The sequence below is a fragment of the Xenopus laevis genome, chromosome 2L (genome assembly GCF_017654675.1).
Source record: "Xenopus laevis strain J_2021 chromosome 2L, Xenopus_laevis_v10.1, whole genome shotgun sequence".
Lineage (NCBI taxonomy): Eukaryota > Metazoa > Chordata > Amphibia > Anura > Pipidae > Xenopus > Xenopus laevis.
Window position 1 is genome coordinate 85,522,686 of NC_054373.1, and position 24,779 is coordinate 85,547,464.

The 24,779-nt window shown below is 36.8% G+C and overlaps 1 protein-coding gene across 1 annotated transcript; it reads left to right on the forward strand.

Moving 5' to 3' along the window:
• The first annotated feature begins 19,943 nt into the window (after positions 1 to 19,943).
• On the forward strand, positions 19,944 to 20,888 carry LOC121399723 (olfactory receptor 5V1-like). The gene has a single exon (XM_041581279.1). It carries the CDS (start codon positions 19,944 to 19,946, stop codon positions 20,886 to 20,888), a length of 945 nt encoding a protein of 314 aa, XP_041437213.1.
• Positions 20,889 to 24,779: the final 3,891 nt, after the last annotated feature.

Below are 24,779 nucleotides of genomic sequence, written 5' to 3' on the forward strand. Positions count from 1 at the left end.
ATCACCATACCTTTAATCTGCTAGTCATTTGAACATTAAATAAACTCATTACGCATTAATTGTAACCTAGTTGGGATCAGGTACAAGGTACTGTTTCTTTATTTAAATAATTTGTTAAAAATGGAGTTTATGGTAGACGGAATTCCAATACTGGAGCTTTCTGGATAACGGGTTTTGGATAGCCAATCCCATACTTGTACAAAAAAGACAGGATAAAGGTTAAAAAATTTAAAATAATGTAATCTGCCTATTCAGTTTGTAGGGTTTATTTTAGCAGAGAGTCTGTCAGTCAAAAATAACTAAATAAAAACTGAATAAAGAAGCTATTAAATTTACATTTTAAACAGAAGCCTGTAATTCACATATACAGTGCTGTAGCCATGAATTTTTTATTAGAGCAAAAAAAAACAGTAAATATTAAGGGATGGCACTTAATTGTTGATTTCAGACGCTTCCTTCTGCATGAGATTATACATTTCCTAACTAAGTAAGATCTTTTTTCTAAAATGCTTATTAATACTTGAACTTTTTACAAAATCATTTATTTACATGTTTTCAGGTCAAATTCTGTTCTGAATTTGATTTATTTCAATTGGCTCGTTTAGCTGTCTTCATAGAATTTGTGAAGTTTATTGCATTGCTCCAAATATCTATATCAGCTATACTGTGTGGCAAATAATTTAGTCTTTACTACAATTTAGTGCTATAAAAAATACACATTTAGAGAGATGAGCAGCGTTTCCTGATGTAATGTTAAGGCACCGGAGTGATCTAATCTCTGTGCTAATGCTGAATATGTATAATGCTGAATATGTAAGTAACACATGCTCATGCTTACAGAGAATAAAATTATGATTTTGGAAAAGTAAGTGGAAAAGTCAAAGGCAATGATTTTGTAGGTAAGAACGTTATAAGGATGTTTTTCTTTTGGCAATTTTGTTGTTTTCTGTTTCACTCTGCACTATGAATATCCCTTTTGGGACACGTTGCCCTCTATCAGTAAGATGGTCTGCAGCATCAGAACTTTTTGGGGCAGATTTATCACGGGTCAAATTTTAAATTAGAATTTTCGAGTTTATTATAGTGTAATTTGACTAGGCAATAGTCCAAATTCAATTCAAATTTTTTAAAAAAAATTTGAATTTCAAAATTTATCATGTAGGGGTCAGATTTATCAAGGGTCCAATTTCAAAGTAAAAAATACTTCGAAATCCAACCATCGAATTAAAATACTTCGAATTGGAATATCGAATTCAAACTTTTTTCATAGAATTTGGGTATTCTGCGGTCAAAGTAAAATCATTCGATCAACGATTACATTCTTCGAATCGAACGATTCGAACGATTTTATCGTACGATCGAACAATTTTACTTTGACTTCCAAAAACTTAGAAAAATGCTGTAGAAGGTCCCCAAAGGCTAACATAGCACTTCGGCAGGTTTAATTTGGCGAAGTATTGAAGTTGAAGTTTTTTTTAAAGAGACTGTACTTAGATTATCGAATGGTCGAATATTCAAACTATTTTTACTTCGAATCGAATTCGAAGTAAATTCAAAGTCGTAGTATCCTATTTGATTGTCGAAGTATCTAAAAAATTACTTTGCATTTCGAATTTTTTTACTTCGAAAATTCTCTCTAATTCACTTCGGCCCTTGATAAATCTGCCCAGTACTGTCCCTTTAAGAATTTGACTATTCGCCATCCAAAACCTGCTGAATTGGTGTTTTAGCCTATGGGGGACCTCCTACAATCAATTTGGAGTCGTATGGTTGTATTTTGAAAAAAAATCTTAGTTTACAAAAACTTTTGGAAATTGTTTTTTTGGTGAAAAAAACTCGAATCCAATTTGATTCATATTCGATTAGAGTTTGCGGGTAGATGAATTAAAAAAATTCAAATTCTTTAATAAATTTTGGTCATTTCGTTTTTCAAATTTTGTGTTGATGGGAGTTTATGGGAGTTTATATAAACTCCCATAAATTCTAAATTCGACCCTTGATAAATATGCCCCTTCATGTTGAATATTAAATATATTGCAATATATGGACAAACAATCCAAAATGAAAATCTGTTTTGTTTAAAGGGTAAGGCATTTTTTAGTAGCTGTATGCACAAAATGTCTTAAATATTTTGATAATGGGTTGAGTGCAGAGGACCTCTTGTATTTATTTCACAGCAGAATTGATTGCACTTTGGATGTAATATTGCATATGTGCTAAAACAGTGTGAATTTTTTTTCACCTCTGGCAAAAATACATTTCATGTTTCCTGTTCTACATATACATTGGGAAAGTATCAATTTTTAATTGTTGAGCATAAATCTCAGGTCATTTAATAGGAGAGAAAAAAAAGCAAGATTGTAGAATGAGCTGTATTGGCAGCTTAAAGGTGTTTATAATTGTATATACACACAAATACTTGAACCTTTACACTGACTGTTAGATTGGTTCTCTAATTGTGAACCAGTGTTTAAAACGATTTATAGTACAGTGTAAATCAATGTATTTACACACATAACCACAAACAACAGAGATACAACCAATAAAAAGACAACGTTTTCCAGATCCTGCAGTGGTATTACATTTACACTAATTCAGTCTCATATAATCCTCACATTTTTGGCAGAGTTACCATGAATCATAAATGTGTTTGTGAGTGTAGGAATACTAAGGGTGAGTTAATATACAGTATATAAATATGTGTGTTATATCAGGAGGTCTTTGGAATTATTATTTGTCACATGCTACGCTGCATTTGTCAGTTTTATCACCTACTGTATACACTGCAACAATATCTAGAGTAAACTAGTCATGACTGATAATAACAATACAACTGATTAGTAATGATATGCCTCTCTATGAAAACTGTTGTTTGGACATGGGGTAAACTGACCATACATAGATGCATTCCCACAATACATGGAATATTTGGGACTCTGGTCCATTATCAGGTTTGTGGGTATTGTAATAATTAGAGGAAAAGCTTGCTGCAGGCCTAGCAATCCAAATTAGCAAATGAGCAAATAACATTTCCTATTCTGCTGTTTAAGAGGAACAGCCGATAGTATGATTTAACCTAGAGCAAACTTTGCACTTATTACATGATTCCATTTTTACATTATTCCCTTAAAGGTAATAGCACAAAGGGCACTTTGAATAGCAGTGCAGATTTCTAGGCAACAATCACCTGGCAAGGCCTAATACAAACACCTATAGGAGAATTCAATGCAAGTCTATGGGTGGCACCATGTTTATACTGTAAGTAGCCTAAGAAAGCAGCACCAATATGCCCCAAATCATCCCTCATAGACATGTATCAAAATCACCTGCAAGTGTTTGTGACCAAAAATGGCCAATATGCCTCTACTCTAAAGCTTCATAGTGATAGATGAAAATGGAAGTGTCTCATGTGAGTGCTCACCAGCCCCTATTATGGGAAGAAACACTCAAGTATACTGGAACCCTTATACTGTGAGGTTCAGTGCCACTGCATATTACATTATTTTCTCTGCTTCCAAGCCACACCTTAGCCCTTAGCTATGTGCCTCATGGAATCTTCCACTCTTTTTGGCTCTGTAAGACAATACAGTGACTGTGACATGTGGTTATTTTTCATTGTAATGACTTAGCTGTAATGAAATAAAGAATTATTTGTTTAATGAAGCACATTCAAGACAATTGGCTCTGATTCCTCACTGTTGATATCTTTCTTGGAGGAACAATTAAAGGAAACTTTTTTACATTTCCCCAGCGCCAATGGATGTATTTTGCTTTTATACTGTAAGATTTTAATGAAAACCAATTGTTTAAATCACACATGAAATTGCGAACACAACTGCAATAAGGGAAACTTTAAGGAGAGAAGAGGTAATAGTAGACACATTAACATATAGTTTTGTGATCCCCTTGATATATATCAAGGCCCTACCCTTTTCCTTAGTTACTAGGCAAAAGCCTATGTATCCATTTGAGTTTAAGCTCAGTGTTATTGGCCAAGAAGTATAATGACAACTTCCTGCCACACTGCACTATAGTGTGTGTAAGGAGTGGCCTCTTTCTCGTTGGCTGCTGGATGCTGATCCAGCTGGGTGTGCCCAGGGGAGCCTGGGAACAGCAAGGCCCAGAGAAGCAACTGATCTGGAGAGAAGTCGGGACCAGGAAACCCTGTAAATGAGGTCTAGCTATAGTAGGGCAGACTAGTCTCTCTAGGAGAGAAAGGTAGATAGGGTAAAGAGAAAGAGCAGTTGAAGCTCCAACAAGTATTTACAGCAGGAAGTAGCTTCCCAGAGGCTCTGTGTGAATACCTCCAGCGCAGGGACGTCAGTGAAGAGGGTGTTAGGTTAGCCTATGACTAAGGGGCAGATTCATTAAGGGTCGAATTTCGAAGTAAAAAATACTTCGAAATTCGACCCTCGAATTGAAATCCTTCGACTTCGAATATCGAAGTCGAAGGATTTAGCGCTAATCCTTCGATCGATCGATTCGAAGGATTTTAATCCAACGATCGAAGGAAAATCCTTCGATCAAAAAAAGGTTAGCAAACCTATGGGGACCTTCCCCATAGGCTAACATTGACTTCGGTAGGTTTTACCTGCCGAAGTAGGGGGTCGAAGTTTTTTTTAAAGGGAAAGTACTTCGACTATCGAATGGTCGAATAGTCGAACGATTTTTACTTCGATTCGTTCGATTTCGTTCGAATTCGAACGAATTTAACCAATTCGATGGTCGAAGTACCAAAAAAATACTTCGAAATTCGAATTTTTTTCATTCGAATCCTTCACTCGAGCTTAGTGAATCGGCCCCTAAGTGTCCTCGACACGAAACGCGTCAGGCATAAGTAGTTTATACTAATAAAGATTTCTATTTTTACTCTACATTTGTTTGATCCTGCGTGACCTTTGAGTGCCTTGCTCCAACATTTTTGCTTTCTTATACGGTTTGTCCGCACCCCTGAGCTGAGGGCCTAGGGAAGGAGCACCCGGGCCACCCACTCAATTTGATGAGTTATTCCACTGGAGAAGTTCTTGCTTAGACACATATGTTTATAAGGGCTTAACCCCACCAGTAGAGCTGAGGATCTAGGTATCTCATTTTACCACTACACCTTTGAAGTACCATAATTGGATCACAAAATTTTGTGTCAGATGGCCTTTAGTGATGAACCAAGGCCACTATAAGCATACCATGCCCAAAGACATGTTAGATAAAGCTGGAACTGAACTCTCAACCTGACTTATAAGCAGCCCCCAACTACAATACCGTTAACGCTGTATGCTCAAGTAGGCAAATTTGGTGGCAGATGGTACTTCATGAAGAGCTAAGGCAAATGTAACCGAACAATACCAAAAAGACTGATATGAAAACAAGCTGGAACTGAACTCTCAACCTTCTTCATATAAAGTAGACCCCCTAACTGCTACATCATTAAGAACTATGCTCATGTAAGCAAAGTCAGGGGCAGGTAGTCCTTCATGAACAACCAAGGTTACTGTAACCATACCATCCTAAAAATACAGATGCCGGAATTTAAATTTTAACCATTTTCTTATAAAGGAACTCCCCAACAACTATAGTGTTGAAGATATTTGGTTAGGTAAGCATATTTGGTGTGAGGTGGTCCTTCATGAAGAACCAAGGCAACTGTAAGCAAACCTCCCAAAACGACAGAATTGTATCTTCAACCACCTTCTTATAAAGTAGCTCTGCTAAACACTACCCTGTTAAAGCACCATTCCTGGCTCACCTTGAAGCACCATACCTCAACAAATTAGTGTCAGATAGCCCTTCATGATGATCCAAGACCACTGTAGGCAAACATGCCAATAAGGCATGAAGCTCCATGCTTTAAGAGCATAGAACATTGGCAACTACTGCCTATAAATAAGCATTGAGCAATTTCATTTCATTCCATGTGAGAATACCAGCACCAATAGACCTTTTGTGAAATCAAATGTTAAATCACACCATACCTACATTCAGCAGGTGAGATAATTGTAATTTATGCTTTATTATTACCTCTACCACAACACAAAAAACCTGAAGATGGGATCAACAAGCCTTCTAAATGTACAAAATGTTATTATTTTTTGTTTCAGCTTATCCATATAGGAAATGAACTCTGAATTGGAATGGTAACACAAGCATGCCATTCCTCAGTCACAGTTGTATCTCAGACTCAATAGGTAAAGTTGAATTTAATGCAAAAAAAAACGTCAGCCATACACAGTTTTGATTGAACTTGAAATGAATTGCTTGTAATGATAATATGATAGACCCTTAGCTGCAGTTTAATTGAACTGCAGCTAAGTGGAAGTTGCATGTCAAGAAAGCAAAGATAATGAAAAAGTTAAAAGAAATAGAATCAGAGGGATTATCACAATAAGAAATGCAGCATGCATCCTTATGGTATTGAAAAAAAGAGAGTGGTATCAGTAAGACGAGAGCACAAGAAATTGTTAATGATACATGTGGTACTAAGCAGCATTTTTTTAAGAATCAAAAATGGGTATACAGTAGAATTCTGATTTTATTCTCCCGAAATTTTATGTTTTCGTTAATGTTTTTTGCATGCCCTTTTTTGCATCCCATGCTGGTAAATGCTTCTTTTTTTCCCAGATATTACTGTATCCTGGAATTTACACTGTATTGACACCAACCCCATGGAGACGTAGAATCTGGGTTCTCAGTTAAAATACAAAGATTTTAAATTCTTCAAGTAAATATAAATAACTTAGCTAAATGGTAAGTATTTGTTGGAATCAAATTAATACCGTATAAACAGTGAAAGATTTATTTTTTTCTTATAAGGAAAAATCTAAGACAATAACAGATTTTGTTTAAGGGCAAAGAACCCCCAATATGAATATTGGCCAGTTGGAATTGAAATGTTTTCATTACTGTAAGAAGGGTGCCAGCATGTCCACTCCATCATATACAATGTCTCTCAGACGAAGTCCAAAGACATGCGCAGAACATACAGTTAAGCTTGCACATTTCTTGAAAGAATTAGTTCTTTTAGGGACTTTAATAGGGGCAGCAGGTAATCTGGACTGTACTTGCAGCCAAGGATTATGGGAGTTATGCCAAGACACACTCATTTTTAAACGATTCACACAGTGAAAATATTTGCCCTGCACATTGTATATCTATAAAGAGTGGTGTATTTAATGCGCAAGCAGAATTGCAAATTTTTATTCCCACTTCAAATGTCCATAAGAGATTTTTAAATATGGTATAATTGCAAATATTTATGCACACACTCTGCATTTGAGTTACAACAGAACTTTGGTGGCGGAGAAAATATTTGCAAAACAGTTCTCACAAATTGCGAATTTAAATTACTGCCAATGCTATTTTCTCACACAATGACCTCACGCAGTTGCACACCCATCTCATTTGCAACTATTTTTGTGCAATGCAAATCCGTATAATTGCGTATATTCATGCACACACTCTGCATTTGAGTTACGCCAGAATATAATTACTGCATTAACTTTGAGACAGTATCTAAATAAGTGTCCAGATGTTTAAAAGAGATGTAAACAACATTAATTAGTAAGACAAGAAGTGGGTCCCCAGATATCATTGTATAAAACTCCCAAGGCACTTTTTTTTTTTTGCTTTAACTACCTGACTAATTAAAATATTTTCCCTTTATGTTATCAGGTAAACAATAGTAAACATATTTATGGAGAAGTTATGTCATTTAGTACCTAAATTACAATTATATTTCTTCAGGTGTAACATAGTAATAGTCTACCAAATATGTCATCACCTAAAATTATTATTTCCTATGGAACATTTCCTTTGCTTATTTAATCTTTCAAACCGTTGTTTATGACAAGAGGTCTATGCTGTAGAACACTATAGGGGCAAATTCACTAAGCGCCGAACGCTAGCGTTAATTCGCTAGCATTTGGCATTTTCGTTACTGCGCAAATTCACTAACAAACGCTGGCGTAGTTTCGCTAGTGTTACTTCGCACCCTTACGCCTGGCGAATTTTCGCTAGCGACGTAACTACGCAAATTCACTAATGCGTGCAGTATACTGAACGCTGCCTTTTACGCTAGACTTCCTTCGCCACCTCAGACCAGGCGAAGCGCAATAGAGTAGATAGGGATTGCTTCGAAAAAAGTCAAATTTTTTTCTAAGTCCCAAAAAATGCTGGCGTGTTTTCTACATTATGGGTGATAGCCTGAAAAAGATCGAAAAAAATTTTGGGGCTCCCCTCCTTCCCCCCTACATTTCCTAACTCATGGCAACTTACCTAGACAGTGGGCACATGTGTAGGGCAAAATAAAAATTTTATTTGATGTTTTGAAGCTTTTCTAGCCATTTGTAGTGCTGATACGTATTCCTCCATTGAAATTTGAATTTGGCGCCGTATGCAAATTAGCCTTCGCTAGCGTAACTTTGCTTCACTTAGTGAATCAACGCTAGCGCAACTTCGCAATCTTACGCTACCCCTGTGCGCAACTTCGGATTTTAGTGAATTTGTGGAGCGCTGGCGAAACTACGCCTGGCGAAGTGTGGCGAAGTGGGTCGAAGCGCGGCGAAGTTGCGCCTGGCGCAACTACGAATGTTAGTGAATTTGCCCCTATATCTCAAATTGCATTTGAGCAATAAAGTCCAGTTTGTGAAAACATGCATTTCAGGCATTAAGTAGCATTGTAGCATTTGTATGTATAGTATGTGTTCAGTACATATTGAATAACTAGATGTGCCATATAGCTTGCAGTTTACTGCTACCCCAATAGTTCATCCTGTGAATAGATCACTGCATGTCACTAATGCCGTATTCATGAAGGGCAGGGGATGGCATGTAGGTGTCCCACTTTCTGTCTCCTACCTGGTTAATCTAAGATAGTGAATGCAGGTGGGTAGACACTGCAATTTGGCCCTGTATTTATCATAGTCCCTTTGGTAGACCATAAGAGCTGCCTGGTGCGTGCCAACAATGTGCTCAGAACCTTGCAACAGACTTATTTCCAGTGTGAGGAGTGCAGCCAAACTCCAGACAGAATTGATTTCTGAATGGGGACTAAGGGATACACTTTTGCACCCCTAAGTACACTTGCACTTCTGTCTGTGGCCATAGTAAACTACCACTTATGAATGTGTAAATTCTGGTGGTGTTTAATGTGAAAAAGGCTCAGCACAGTGTTTATAAATGATAAATAATTAGCTCACATGTTTAGAAATGATAAGCATTCGGCCACAAAACATCACAAGATAATAATTGGAGAGGAATAATATTAACTTTTCGCTGGGTCCTGCAAAGGGTGAAGATTTTCCGGAGAGGATCTAAGACAGAAATCAGTAATAAATGAGATTCTATTAAAACATTAATAATTTTCTGAAGAGCTTTACAAAAAGGAAGTTGGCCAACAGTAATACACTATTTTTGATTGAGAAGATCAATACCACATAGGAACCTTAAATTAACCAGCCTGTCACATTCATTAAGATTATATTCAGGAATCAGGTATTCCTGAATCAGCATCAACTAATTGCAACAATTAACAGATACATTTCTTTCTCCAATATGGAATCAAGGATCTTCTCTCAGATTTAGAGAATGAAAATAGATCAAAAGGGCATAAAAAGGGTGAAAGTTGATGATTACAACCATAAAGTTTGTGGATTTGTTTCCAAGTAGCAAAGGCATCCCTGAGGAGAATTTTGTCGCCCATAGACTTTAATGCATTTCAGCAAATTTTCGCCGATGGTGAATTTATGGCAAATCGAAATGGGTCAAATTCGCCCATATGTCTGGCAATTATTAAAAATGTCAGTAGAGGCAAATAGTTAATCTATCCTGGAACCCATGTTGTGGGAGTGGGAAAGATAACTAAAATCTGCCTCCAAGGGGTGTAAAGCTCTCCAGATATCAATAAGTCTGGTAATTTTTAGAAAATTTAAAATTTAGATTTAGATTTAGAAGGTTTATGGTTTGGACCACATTTATCTAGAGAACTGACAGGTGCTTCATTGAATTCTCCACCAACAATTAGCCTATTTTAAGGTAACTAGCAAGTTTTTGAGTCAACGTGGAATAAAAGACATCTTGTTATTTGGAGCAACAGAGATTCCAACCTTTACTAATAAGAACTTCAGTAAGAACATTTTGTGTGAACTGGCCTTTGTAACCTTACCAAAGGAGTTAATGTAAGGGCAGCGTTGCCAAAGATAGAGCACAGCAGGACTCAACAGCTGACATAAACAAGGCCTTAAAGCTTTAAAGGAGAACTAAACCCTAAAAATTAATATGGCTAAAACTGCCATGTTGACATACTGAACTTAAACTAGACCAAATTTTCAGCTTGTCAATAGCAGCAATGATCCAGGACTTCAAACTTGTCACAGGGGGTCATCAACTTGGAAAGTGTCTGCGACACTCACATGCTCAGTGGGCTCCGAGCAGTTGTTGAGAAGATAAGCGTAGGGGTTGTCGCAAATTATCAAGCAGAAAATGAGGTTGGTAGGTCGGTAGCTGATGCTACAGGGCTGATTAGAGGGATTAAATTCTAATGCTAGTTGCACTGGTTTGTGTGCTGCCATGTAGTAATTATCTGTATTAATTACTAATCAGCCTTATATTGTGACATTTATATTCTATGTGTACTGTATATTGTGAGTTGGTCCCTAAGCTCAGTAAGTGACAGCAGCACAGAGCATGTGCAGTGAATCAGCAGAAAAGAAGATGGGGAGCTACTAGGACATCATTAGAGACACATTTCTTCCCTGTTAAAGGGCTGTGGTTGCCTTGGGCTGGTACAGATGCCCAAAACACAATGCACAACATTTCTAGCCTACTTCTTTAGTTATACTTTCCTTGTCCTTCAACTTCCACATTGCTAATAAAGCTCCTCTGATGGTCACTTCATGGCTAGACTGCCTTTGTACAATCCAAAGGAAATAGAGCTTGGCACATCTACTTCAAGTACAATGCCCACAAAATTTCTCAATCCAGTGAAATAGGACACGTCCAGACTGTACCCCACTCCAAGAGTCACTTCAATATGAAATTAAATGTCTCCAAGATTTTCAGAGAGTCGCTGCAGTGCCAAACATGTAAGGGCTTCTCAAACTGAATTAACCATCCCCCCAAATGAAACAAACATGTCCTTCGGGCACCTCCAAATGGGAACTCATAAGAAGTCAGACCGGATGAAAAGGTACGTTTTCCAATTATAAATTGCAAAAGTTACCTGGCGGTATAATGGAGTTCTAACCTCGGTGCTCCCTCCTCTTCAGCTCCATACGTGGAAATCATTTTGATATTTCATCAACAGAGATATGGATACACTTACTGTAATTTCTCTTTCCTTTTCAGTCCAATTGTCAGCACACAATTGAGATAGATTCCCCTTCTTTATTGGTAGGACAGTAGGAACAATAAAGTTTAACACTAGTGATGGGCGAATTTGCGCCGTTTCGCTTTGCCGAAAAATTAGCGAATTTCGCGCAAAATTCGCGAAACAGCGCCGGCGTCTCGTTTTTGACGCCGGCGCCCGTTTTTGACGCCGGCGAATTTTTTCGACGAATTTTCGCGGGCGTTTCGCGAATTTATTCGCCTGTCGCGAATCGCGCAAATTCGCCGCGAATTCGCGCCTGGCGAATAAATTCGCCCATCACTATTTAACACCATATAAGGCCCACCCCTCCCCTCATGTTCTTTTCAAGCAATAACCGCATCCAGACTGAATGCATAGTAATTTAATATCGAAGGGTAATTTATTTGTGCTGACAATTGGACTGAAAAGGAAAGAGAAATTACGGTAAGTGAAATGTCAGCTTTCCTTAGCATCCAATTGCAGCACATAATTGAGATATAGCAAGAAAGGGTAGGACTTAGGAACTCTTTGTCACCGACTGCAGAATGGTTCTCCCCAAAGCTGCCTCCTGGGAAGCCTGTAGTAATTGGAGAGCTATTACCCTCCTAAATATACCAAACAAGACACTTTCAAGGATAATATTAAACAGAGTAAAAAATGTCATTGATTTAAAAATCCTAAAGGAACAGGCAGGCTTCCGCAAACATCGTAGCTGTGTCGATCTCATAAACACCTTGAGAATAATTATAGAACAAAGTGCAGAATGGAGAACTACACTATACTTGAAATTTATAGACTTTGAACGAGCCTTTGATTCCCTTAATAGACTCATGTGGAGCACAATAGAAAAATATGGAATCCCTAGGAAAATGTTGTCACTACTAAAGGACATGTATAATGGCTTTAAATGCCGAATTCTGCACCAAGGTAAGCTGTCAGACTACATTGAAGTAACACAAGGGGTGAAACAAGGCTGCGTCCTGTCTCCTACAATATTTATGTTGGTACAGTATTGGACAGCGTAATAAGAGTTCTAAGGGAACAGAAATGAGGAATACAATGAAGCATGATAGAAACACCAGAAGATCTAGAATTTGCTGATGACATATGTTTATTGTCTCAAAAGTATATAGATCTGAAAGAAAAACTGGAAAGGTTACAAAACGAAGCAGAATTTGCAGGGCTACGTATCAATGCCAACAAAACAAAATAAATGAGGATAAACAATACTGCCACTGAAAGATTGAATATTAGAGACTATGAAATAGAACTGGTGCAGTTGTTTACCTACTTGGGAAGTGTTGTTACCAGAGATGGTGGTGCAGAAGATGATGTAAAAAATCGAATAAAGAAAGCAAATGGAGTTGTTGCCTATATGGAGAAATAAAAACATCTCAAAAAGAACCAAAGTTCGGATTTTTAATACTTATGTGAAAGCAGTCCTTTTATACGCAAGTGAAAATTGGAAAGTCACAAAACCTATTACCACAAAAATCCAGATCTTTGTAAACAGGTGCCTACGGAGACTTATGAATATAAAATGGGCGGAGAAAGTGACAAATGAAGAACTGTTGAAAAAACACTAACCAGCTACAATTCAGTTAAAGGGATACTGTCATGGGAAAACATTTTTTTTTCAAAATGAATCAGTTAATAGTGCTGCTCCAGCAGAATTCTGCACTGAAATCCATTTCTCAAAAGAGCAAACAGATTTTTTTATATTCAATTTTGAAATCTGACATGGGGCTAGACATTTTGTCAATTTCCCAGCTGCCCCATGTCATGTGACTTGTGCTCTGATAAACTTCAATCACTCTTTACTGCTGTACTGCAAGTTGGAGTGATTATCACCCCCTCCCTTTTCCCCCCAGCAGCCAAACAAAAGAACAATGGGAAGGTAACCAGATAACAGCTCCCTAACACAAGATAACAGCTGCCTGGTAGATCTAAGAACAACACTCAATCATAAAAACCCATGTCCCACTGAGACTCCTTCAGTTACATTGAGAAGGAGAAACAGCAGCCTGCCAAAAAGCATTACTCTCCTGAAGTGCAGGCACAAGTCACATGACATGGGGCAGCTGGGAAATTGACAAAATGTCTAGCCCCGTGTCAGATTTCAAAATTGAATATAAAAAAATCTGTTTGCTCTTTTGAGAAATGGATTTCAGTGCAGAACTCTGCTGGAGCAGCACTATTAACTGATTCATTTTGAAAAAATTTTTTTTTCCCATGACAGTATCCCTTTAAGGAAAAAGAAGTGGGGTTGGATAGGCCACACACTCAGGAAGGGAAAGGAATCTATAGAAAGAAGAGCCCTAGAATGGAATCCACAGGGATCAAGAAGAAGGGGATGGCCTCGAAAATCATGGAGAAGATCAGTGGAAGAAGAAATTATAAAGATGGGAAAAATATGGAATGAGATCAAGAGAATAGCACTAAATAGATCTGAATGGAGAGTCTTCACGGATGCCCTATACTCCACTGGGAGTCGAAGGAATAGATGATGAAGGACCACCAGCACAGCCGACTCCCTGCTTGTCCACAGCTCTCTTGGAGCTAAAATCCAAAAAAGAAAAAAAACAATCTGCTCCTACCAGTCTACCTAAAGTAGAAAAGAAAAAAAGGGAAGGAGGGAAGGGTGGGCCTTATATGGTGTTAAACTTTATTCTTACAGTCCTACCAATAAGGATGGGGATTTTATCTCAATTGTGTGCTGCAATTGGACGCTAAGGAAAGGAAAGCTATATAGTGATATTGAAGGTAAACATACAGATGTTAAGCCAAATAGAGAAGAATGCCAATACCTGTGGTTGCAGCAAACAGGGTGATCCCAAATTTATTCAATGGTGCTAAAAACACTTTTCAAATGATCAAACGTTTCGGGACCGCATGGCCCTTCCTCAGTGATACCCAACCATAGAGATTGTGCATATTTATAGACAATTAAACAGTGACCTCTAGTGGTGGTCGTTGATACAAAATACTTAAAACAAATGTGCAACAATGTTCTTTTCATGACAATGTGTCAATGTCCATATTGCAACATATTTAACAAAGTTAATCACCTCCTACTTCTATAAATATTAATAAAAATTCATTACCAAAATCTTTGTATACAAATGTCAATTTTTTTTCTGTTTCTTGTTATTTTATAATTTTTGTTTCTAGTGGCAAATTTAACCCATTATTACATGACCTGAGTGCATCTCATAATACATAATACATGTTTACATAATAAAAAAACAGTGTAATATCAAGAAAAATACTGTTGCAGTTAGAGGAAGGATGTCTATATCTCACTTCATATTGAGGAGTTTTATGTTTCTCATTCTATGGCTGTAAGGGAAACATAAGAAGGTTAATCATTTGATAGTACCTCTTCTGGCACCTCGAGGAGCGGAAAAGTTTTTTTTAGCTACAAGCACACCACAGAGCGAGGGTCAAGATACCACAAGAGAGGAAGAGGGCAGAAGGAACAGAACGAACAACAAGGAATTAATACAATAGCACATATTAATCTGCTTGAAGAGGAGCAGGTATTCCTTTGCGCAATGGATGTATCAAGTTTATACACTTGTATTCCACACATAGAAGGTATAGAGGCAGTGAGAAAACATAACACAGAGAACATGCCCAAGATCCATCCTTGGTTCAGTTGTAATGCTCTTTGTCTTTGAGATAGTTCTCACAAGGAACTATTTCAGGTTTGGCACACAATATTATCTACAAAAACAAGGTACCAGTATGGGTGCTAATATGGCACAGAACTATGCTAACATATTCCTGTATGATCATGAGGAGCAAATTGTGTTACAGAATATATTGTTTTCCCATTATGTATTTTGGTACTGCTGTTATGTGAATGACAATTTTTTTGTGTGGAAAGGCTCAAGAGAGAAATTACTACAATTTGCAGACTATGTTAACAGGACACATAACACAATCAAATTTGTTTTGCATTTTGATAGAACTCAAATTGAATTCCTTGATGTTCAGGTTAGGAGGGAGAAGGACAAATTGTCGACTAATTTGTACAGAAAGTCTGTTGAAAAGATAGTATGTTAAGATTTGACAGCTTTCACCCTCCTAACACGATGTCATGAACAGTAAGGAAAAGATGTTAGACATGTTCAGAAAGAAAGGTTACCCCAAGCCAGTCCTACGAAAAGCCGAAGATGAAGTAGATAAGCTCATAAGGGAAGCATTACTGTCCATTAAGAAAAAGGAAGAAAGGTGCCAAAGGATACCTTTTGTTTCCACCTATGACACACACTCAAAAAGGTTAAGAAAAGTGGTCAGAAAATACTGGCCAATCTTAATGAATGACCCCACAACGTCGAGGGTCTTCAGTGAGTTTCCCTTGTTTGCTTATAAAAGAGGTAAAAATGTAGGTGATTATCTAGTCCACACAGACATACATCCCCCTGTAAAAGCTAAACAAAGGTTCCTTGGAAAAACAGTGGTAGGGACCTTTCCCTGTTTATCGTGTCAGAACTGCAATAGTATCATTAAGGGAGATACTGTATTACATCCCACAAAGGGAACCCCAATTAAACTACGAGGGTATCATACATGCTTATCCAAAAATGTTATATACTATATAAAATGTCCATGTGGGAAGGGATATGTCGGGAAAACAAACAGAATGGTAAGTCTACGTTTAAATGAACATCGCAGCTCCATCCGAAATGCACACTCAAAGATTACCTCTGTCGGACAACATTGGACAGAGTGTAGACACAATGTCGCACAATTACGGTGGCAAGTGTTAGAAGAGGTTAAATCTGAATACACCAATTCTGACAAAAAACTGCTGCAGCGTGAGTGTTTTTGGATATGGAAGCTGGGGACCTTGGCCCCTAAGGGACTGAATGAAAGTTGGGGACTGAACTTTTTTCTTTAACTTAAGGCAGTAGTACTATTAAATGATTAACCTTCTTATGTTTCCCTTACAGCCATAGAATGAGAAACATAAAACCCCTCAATATGAAGTGAGATATAGACATCCTTCCTCTAACTGTACTGTAGTCAGTGAGTAACAAGCAACAGTATTTTTCTTGATATTACACTGTTTTTTTATTATGTAAACATGTATTATGAGATGCACTCAGGTCATGTAATAATGGGTTAAATTTGCCACTAGAAACAAAAATTATAAAATAACAAGAAACAGAAAAAAATTTACGTTTGTATACAAAGATTTTGGTAATGTATTTTTATTAATATTTATAGAAGTAGCAGGTGATTGACTTTGTTAAATATGTTGCGATATGGACATTGACACATTGTCATGAAAAGAACATTGTTGCACATTTGTTTTAAGTATTTTGTATCAACGACCACCACTAGAGGTCACTGTTTAATTGTCTATAAATATGCACAATCTCTATGGTTGGGTATCACTGAGGAAGGGCCATGCGGTCCCGAAACGTTTGATCGTTTGAAAAGTGTTGTATAACACCATTGAATAAATTTGGGATCACCCCGTTTGCTGCAACCACAGGTATTGGCATTCTTCTCTATTTGGATTTACTACTGGCGTGTGGCTAGGCCAGTGCCATATACCTTCATCCCCTGAACTGACCTTGTATATATACAGATGTTAAGCCCATTAACTGATTCAAGGAGCGTAATCCACAGAACTGGAGACTGTTGAGGGTTTGAGGAAAATTAAAAGACAGTGGTGTCTTTGATGTGTTCCTCAATTCAGTCCTTTGCTAAATTAGGTCATGTAGATCTATAGAATGCCTCTAAACAATACCATTTATTTATTCAAATCCATGAAAACCAGTAGTCTTAGTAACCAGAAAATCAAAATAATAAATAACAATTCAGTGGACATTCAGTACCTCTACCTGGAAACTGAAAATTTGGTGAAAAAAACTAAACTTAAGTAACAAAATAATGAAGCTGTTTATAAATTTTTCATAAACTCTAATTTAATCAGATACTAAATTAAGACTTGCCAGATATATTGTATATGGTCTCAGTTTTTTACCATTACCTTAATTAGCCTCTTATGACTATCCTTATCAACAATTGCTCCCCAGGGAAAACAGTCATGTCTCAATAAAGTATATAAGCTTTCCCCAACAAGGCATGTTGCTCCTGAAGAAATTGACAGCGGAAGTGTAAATCTCATTTCTATGCCCTGAATGAAGATAATACTCCAAGATTGTTTGGTGAGTATTTTGACATGAATGTATTTTCTAGCATTATTTGACCAGTTAAAGCATTGCAACAAGTCAGTCTGTTTCTATTCTCTCTCCATAGCCATATAGTAGATATAATCACTACTGAATTTACATAACCCTATCTTAAAGAGTTTGTTGTGTAATTGTTTCCCCCAAAAATCTTTTAATCGAATCTCATGAACCTGTAGCAATGGAAGATAAAATCATTTAGGTGTCTTGGGCTTTTTAAAGCGGATCTGCATTTAAAAAAAATTACACAAACTTACTTTGGGTGCTTCTCTGAGCACTTTTGCAATGTTTTATTTTTAGTGGTTTCTGACATATTTGCATATCGAATGCAATGCTCTGTGTATATGCTCACTGACTGAAACCAGTGCGCCAAGGAGTGAATGGGAATCAGCTTTTTTCCCACCTGTTTAGAAAATAGAAAATGCAGGCAGCCAATCATCAGCCCTATGTGCCATTATCCCTGATTTTACCTGTGTGCTGTTAGGCCCTGCCTTTTCAAAACAGTGTCAAATTGAAAATCACTATAGCATAGAGTAAAACACCGACTTGAACCTCTTTATTATCACATTAACTGGATATGTAATGACGCACCAGGCATTTTGATTCCTGGAATCTTCTTAAGGAAAGCCATTGAGAGACATTACTGGCAGCCATTTCCCTTTCCCTTTCCCTTTAGACCATAAATGCAGTTCAGTTATTATCAAATAAAATAAGTCAATAAGAATAGATGAAATTACTGAGATTGCAAAACCTTGTTTACAGAATAATAAGCAAACTGCAAACTGTACAGCTAGATAAATAGGTACTTATAGAAATTAAAGGGTAATGAATGATTTTTTTTCAGACGGTTTCAGTTCAGTTACTCATAACATGTTACACAGATATGAAAACATTGCTGGTTAATCTATGACACCATAGTTACAGTTCCTTTTCATTTCTTCAGCTAAAACTTTTTTAAAACTGCTTGGAAAACTGCTTAAAATGTTATTAAAAAGCCCCTATATTTTTTATTCTTCCATTTATGTTGGTGTTATCTAAGCTTTATTAATTCATTGTGTTGTTTAGTCATCTCTAATTATGCATCCTAATGCTGGCTGTCCACATCCTATGTTATTCCCTCCTGTAATCCTCTGTCAATGCCATTTATAGGAAACCAGTTGGGGCTATAGACTACTGACCCACTTTGCATTGTTTGGCACCACTATGCACAAGATCAGGTAAAAGTAATAAAATATTTAGGAAACAAAAGTGACAGGAAATAGTATATACAGTATAATACGGTAGGGTCAACCCCAAGGTTTTACATCGCATGTACAGGGAGATACCATTAAACTATGCCAATATAGGCATTATCATGTAATAAACACAATCCTTTTGGATATATGATTGTTTAATTGTCCCTTTAACAATGATTTCTTTTTAGAAGTTTAGACAACACAACTTCTACATTGCTAAATATGTCTAACTTGCCTTAAAATAGACAATGATACATTCTTACCATGTGTAACAAAAAATGCGATTGCTTTTTCATTAAAATCCTCTAATATTTTAAAAGAATGAAGCCATGCTGTTCTTAAAGGACCAGTAACACAAAAAAATTTCAAGTTAAAAAAACATTATAGCCCCCTCTAGTACCTCATCCTTCCAGCACAATGTTAACTATTTTGAATGTTTTATTCAAAAATACCATAATGAATATCTTCTTCCAGTTGTGCTGTGTCTCAGAATGGCGACATGCCCTCAGCTTCATCCTATGTGCGCGCTTCACATCTCCTGACCCGATTGCTTCTTAAGCCGGAAGTTAGTTGCTGTGCTGCTTTAGAGGATTTATGGCTGACCTGGGTGCTGCCTTCGCTGCTCACAGCACACACAGAAATAAATCAGGCTTAAAGTTAAAACATGCAGACTGAAAAACCCTCTACAGCAGCGCAGCAACTGACTTCTGGCTTAAGAAGAAGTCAGCTCAGGAGATGTGGCGTGTGCACATAGGATAAAGCTAAGGGCATGTCACCATATCGCCCTATTTCTGAGACACAGCACAACTGGAAGAAGATATTTATTACATTGCGCTGGAAGGATGAGGTACTAGAGGGGGCTATAATGTTTTTTTATGTTAATTTTTTTTAGTGTTACTGGTCCTTTAACTGTCAATTTTAGGAATTAACCTGCAAAAGTCCACTTTACCCATAATGCTGTAGGAAATGCTGAAACTAAAAACTTTAGGCCCACCATAATATTTAACTACTGATAAAATAACTGGATTTCATTGAATACAATTGGAATGTAATGTCATTTATACTTCATAATCTTATAACATAATATCTAGCTACACTATGTTCTGCTTAATTTTCTAGCATTTTTATTACCCTTCTGGACAAATTCAGCTTCTATACAAAACAATGCAAGAGGAGAACAAAACATTCATTATGGAATTCCATCTCCTTGGATTTCAAAATCTTCACAGCTTGAAAATAGTGTTCTTCATTTTTCTTTTAGTCACTCATATTGCAACATTGTCTGTAAATATCTTCCTTCCAATAACCGTGCTGATTCATCGTCACCTTCACACTCCTATGTATTTCTTTTTGAGCCAACTGGCTTCATCTGAAATGCTCTTTACAACAACCATTATCCCTAAGCTGCTGCATATGACCCTCACAGAAGGAATCACTGTATCTGTAACTAGATGTATTATCCAGCTGTACCTGTTCTCTGTTTCAACCAATGCTGAGTCCATCTTTCTTACTGTAATGTCTTATGATCGATATTTAGCCATCTGTAACCCACTGCGCTATAGTTCTTTCATGAATTTTAGGTTCTGCCTCCAGCTTGCTATCATCTCTTGGGCATTCAGTTTCCTCTCAACATTGATTGTGATTATTCAGATATGTTCCTTACAATTCTGTGGCTCTACTGATATTGATCATTACTACTGTGATTTGACACCAGTGCTGGAACACTCTTGTTCTGATGTATTTTTTGTGAAATTACAGATATTTGTGTTTTCCATCCCTATAGCAGTTTTTCCTTTTGTCTTTATCATTATAACTTATATACAAATAGTCATTGCTATTCTCAAAATCCCCTCCACCACTGGCAAACAAAAAGCCTTTTCTACATGCAGCTCACATTTAATGGTTGTGTGCATTTATTATTTGACACTGATAACTATTTATGTTATTCCTTCAAGTAGGTCCTCCTTGGGCTTAAATAAGTTTCTGTCACTCCTGTACACTGTGGTAACACCATTGCTCAATCCCATTATTTATACTTTAAGAAATCAAGAAATCAGGTCTATAATAGAAAATAGAATTTTTGCAAAGAAAAAGCTTGTTCAATTTTAATCTGTATTGACTATTTTATATGTTTGTTGCAATATTATGGATACATTTGTCAAGTAATTGGGGGACTATAGCAATAAAAGAAATCAACAAGTTAGAGAGCTTGCACATAGGGGCTGATATTTATAACTCAAGGAAGATCGCACACATCTAAAACCTCAATTTAATATGAAAAAACTAATACAAAACTAAGAGAATTTTCATCTATTCCTAGCATTTGGCTAAAAACGTTTTCCACAGGAGAGAAGTAATGTATGACTTTATATTTAAGAGGAGCTATATAAGACATCTTGTTGCATTTAACCCCCCTCCCCACAATATTGGGCATGAAAAGATATTTGTCAAACTGAGACCGCCCCAAAGCTCAATGCCCGAGTCTATACTTGGTTACTTATATGAAAATTATGCTGATACACTATTTAACAATGGTGACACAGATTACAGAATGATTTGCTTTATTTATGTTGTATGGTTATTTTTTCCTTTATTTTCTCAGTCAACACGATACCATTAAGGTTGTGTGATGTATAATATGTGATGTAAATACTTAACTGAAAATAACATGATGGGTAGTAAACGGAAAATAATATCTTTGAATTTAAATGGCCTTAACATTTCTGAAAAGAGAAAACAAATATTTAAACTGCTGTTTCCCGTATCAAACCCTTCTCTCGACTCCTTATATTTGGAATGCCATTCCTGAATCTCTCAGGAGAGAATCCTCCCTCAATGTTTTCAAAACAAAACTCAAAGACTACCTCTGGGAGCACCTGGATAACACCTGAACTGGCACTTATAGAACAGTGTAACAAACTATAACCCACAGCACCTTAATACCCCTCTGAATTGTGTCTGTATGTTACCCTCCCATTTAGACTGTAAGCCCTACGGGGTAGGGTCCTCTAGCCTTTTGTTTCCTTGACACTGAGCACTTAATCTGCATTGTAATTTTATTTTATATTTTTGTGAATTGTATTCCAATAATGCACTTATTGTTACTTTTTATTCCAATGACCCCTTGTTTGTTACTACTAATTTATTGTTTTGTTGTACAGTGCTTTGCCCTCAAGGAGCGCTTTACAAATAAAAATATACATACATACATATATACATACATACATAAAAATAAAATAAAAGGGACATTATTTTAATACAGGAAACCCATTTTAAAGCCAACTCACCACCAATGCATAAATTAGTTACTTATTCCCTATGGTACTTCAGTAATAACCCTACCCAGAAAACCAAAGGAAAAATGGAAAAATATAGATTTTCAGCTGAAAGAAACATTAATAGACCTAGAAGGTCTATATACAGTATATTACTCAAGGGCTTACTATACCACACACAATGTACATGTGGTAGCATGTATCTCCTCAAGGTTAATCAGAATCACTATTTAGGGCAACTAACCAAAAAATTGCAGAATTTTCAGAAGGGAATATACAGATCCTCCTGACAAAAATAGCAGAAGCCTTTAAACAATATTATAATAGTTTTTACAATATCCTGCAACACACCCAACTTGCTAAATTACAAAAGAAAATAGATGCCTACCTAATTAAAAACACACTGCCGGAACTAGATAAAGTAATTCTACAGGGATTAGAAATGCTCTTCCACATACAGGAATTAATGGATGCCATTAAAAACTTAAACTCTCATAGGATCAGATAGCTATACTGGTATTACAAAACCTTTTCAGAATATTTAGCTGAATTATTTCTACAATGTATTAATGAAATTGACCATCCCCACTCGCTTAACAAAGAATTTCTGCTAGCACATATTACGGTAAACCCAAAACTGGGTAAAGATATCACATGTTGTAGTAACTACAGACCTATTTCCTTATTAAATATTGATTTGAAACTATACACCTTAATCCTAGCTATAAGACTGAAGCCCATCCTGCTCAAATGAATACACAGAGGCCAAGTGGGTTTTGTTAGGGGTAGAGAATGCAAAGAAAAAGCAATGAAAGTCTTAAATCTAATGACATGGGCAAATCATGCTCGATAGCCTTTTCTGATCCTCTCTACGGATACAGAGAAGGCGTTTGACGGAGTGAGTTGGAATTTTCTGGAAAGAGTACTAGTAAAGGCGATGTATAGTTCTTTTTAAGGAAAATAATGGCATTATATGGTACAAGGCAGGGATGCCCCCTGTCCCCTCTACTTTATGTTCTATGCATGCAGCACTTATTGATAGCGCTTAGGCAGAATGTGGATATAGCGGGTCTCAATGTACAGATAACTTGCTGCTATTTGTAAACAAGCCTCATATCATTACCGAATCTGTTAAAGGAGTTAAAGTCATATGGAGAACTTTCAAACTATATTACAGATATATCCAAATCAGAGGTACTACCAGTCTATCTACCCTCGATGCTTCAAAACCAATTAAAGACCAATTTCACATTCCAATGGCGAAGAGAGAAAATAAAATACTTAAGGACATGTATTCCACTGAGCTTAAAAAAATCTATGATCGTAATTATAAACCTATGCTTTCCTATGTAGAAGAATATCTCAATAAATGGTCAGTTAAACATTTTACATGGACAGGTAGAAAAAATATAGTAAAAATGGTAATTTTACCTAAAATTCTATACCTTTTTCAGATCTTACCCATTGCCTTGCCAAATATGTTTTTTGTCTAAACAGGATTATTTGTAAATTTATATGGGCAGGTAAACATCCTTGAATACAAAAAAACTGTTTTATACATAGCTAAAACAAAGGGAGGACTTGCATTACTGGATTTCTATTCATGTTACCAAGCGTGTATATTGTCTAAATTGGTAGAACACGCCCATACACTCTCATTGAAACAATGGCAAATACTAGAAGAACATTGGACAAGATACCCCCTAATAAATATCTCATGGAACAAAACAAAACATATGGATCTGAGTATTGGCAGTAACGTTCAGATTTAAGCAATGGTACATGTCTCCTTAAGGGTCAGGGCACACGCTCAGATTCGGGGAGATAAGTCGCCCGCGGCAACTAATCTCCCCCCCGAACTGCCTCCCGCCAGCTAGAATATAAATCGCTGGCGGGATGGCACTCGGAGTGCTTCATTTTCCAATGTCACCCAAAGTTGCCTCACAAGGAAACTTCGTGCAACTTCAGAAAATGAAGTGATCCGAGTGCCATCCCGCCGGCAAATTACATTGTAGCCAGCGGGAGACAGTTCGGGGAGATTAGTTCAATTATAGGTCCATTTGGAGTTTAGTTCTGTTTGGAGTTCCTGATTCCAGGGATGAACATAATATGGTAAGTTCTTTTTACATTTATGTTATTTAGCTTGGCTACTAAATGAGCTAGTATAGATCGTCACATAAAGTTTCCATCTCCGTTAGATATTGGTTTGCATTAATCAATAGTGGATTTGATTGAACATATTGTTTTATTTGCCTGTATCTCCAGTTTTATCTGATGGTCCATGTACAGTATGTTAATTGTTTAAAATGGGGGATGGGGGCAGTATGTTTGTAACCTATAATATGTTTAAATTGCAAGGATTGTAATTAGGGATGGGTGAATTTGACCTGTTTTGTTCCACCAAAAATTCGCCGCTGGCAAAATGTCGCTGACGCCCATTAAAGTCTATGGGCGTCAAAACATTTTTGTTGCGCGGCGAAATTGTTTTGACGCGCGTCTTTTTTTCTTGACGCACGACGCCATACAAGTCTATGCCCGTCATTTTTGAGGTGAAACAAGGCGAAAAAATGTGCCCATCCCTAATTGTAATCCAAAAGAGGTAGTCATCCCTGTATCCAAAAATCACTGGTAAGAAATCTTGGAGTGCTTCATTTTCCAAAGTCGTCCGAAGTTTCCTTGCGAGGCAATTTTAGGCGACATTGGAAAACGAAGCTTCTAAATAATT

What these genes read in the sequence shown, in the direction of transcription:
- LOC121399723 (XM_041581279.1), top strand. Translation starts at nt 19,944, where the DNA reads ATGCAAGAGGAGAACAAAACATTCATTATGGAATTCCATCTCCTTGGA.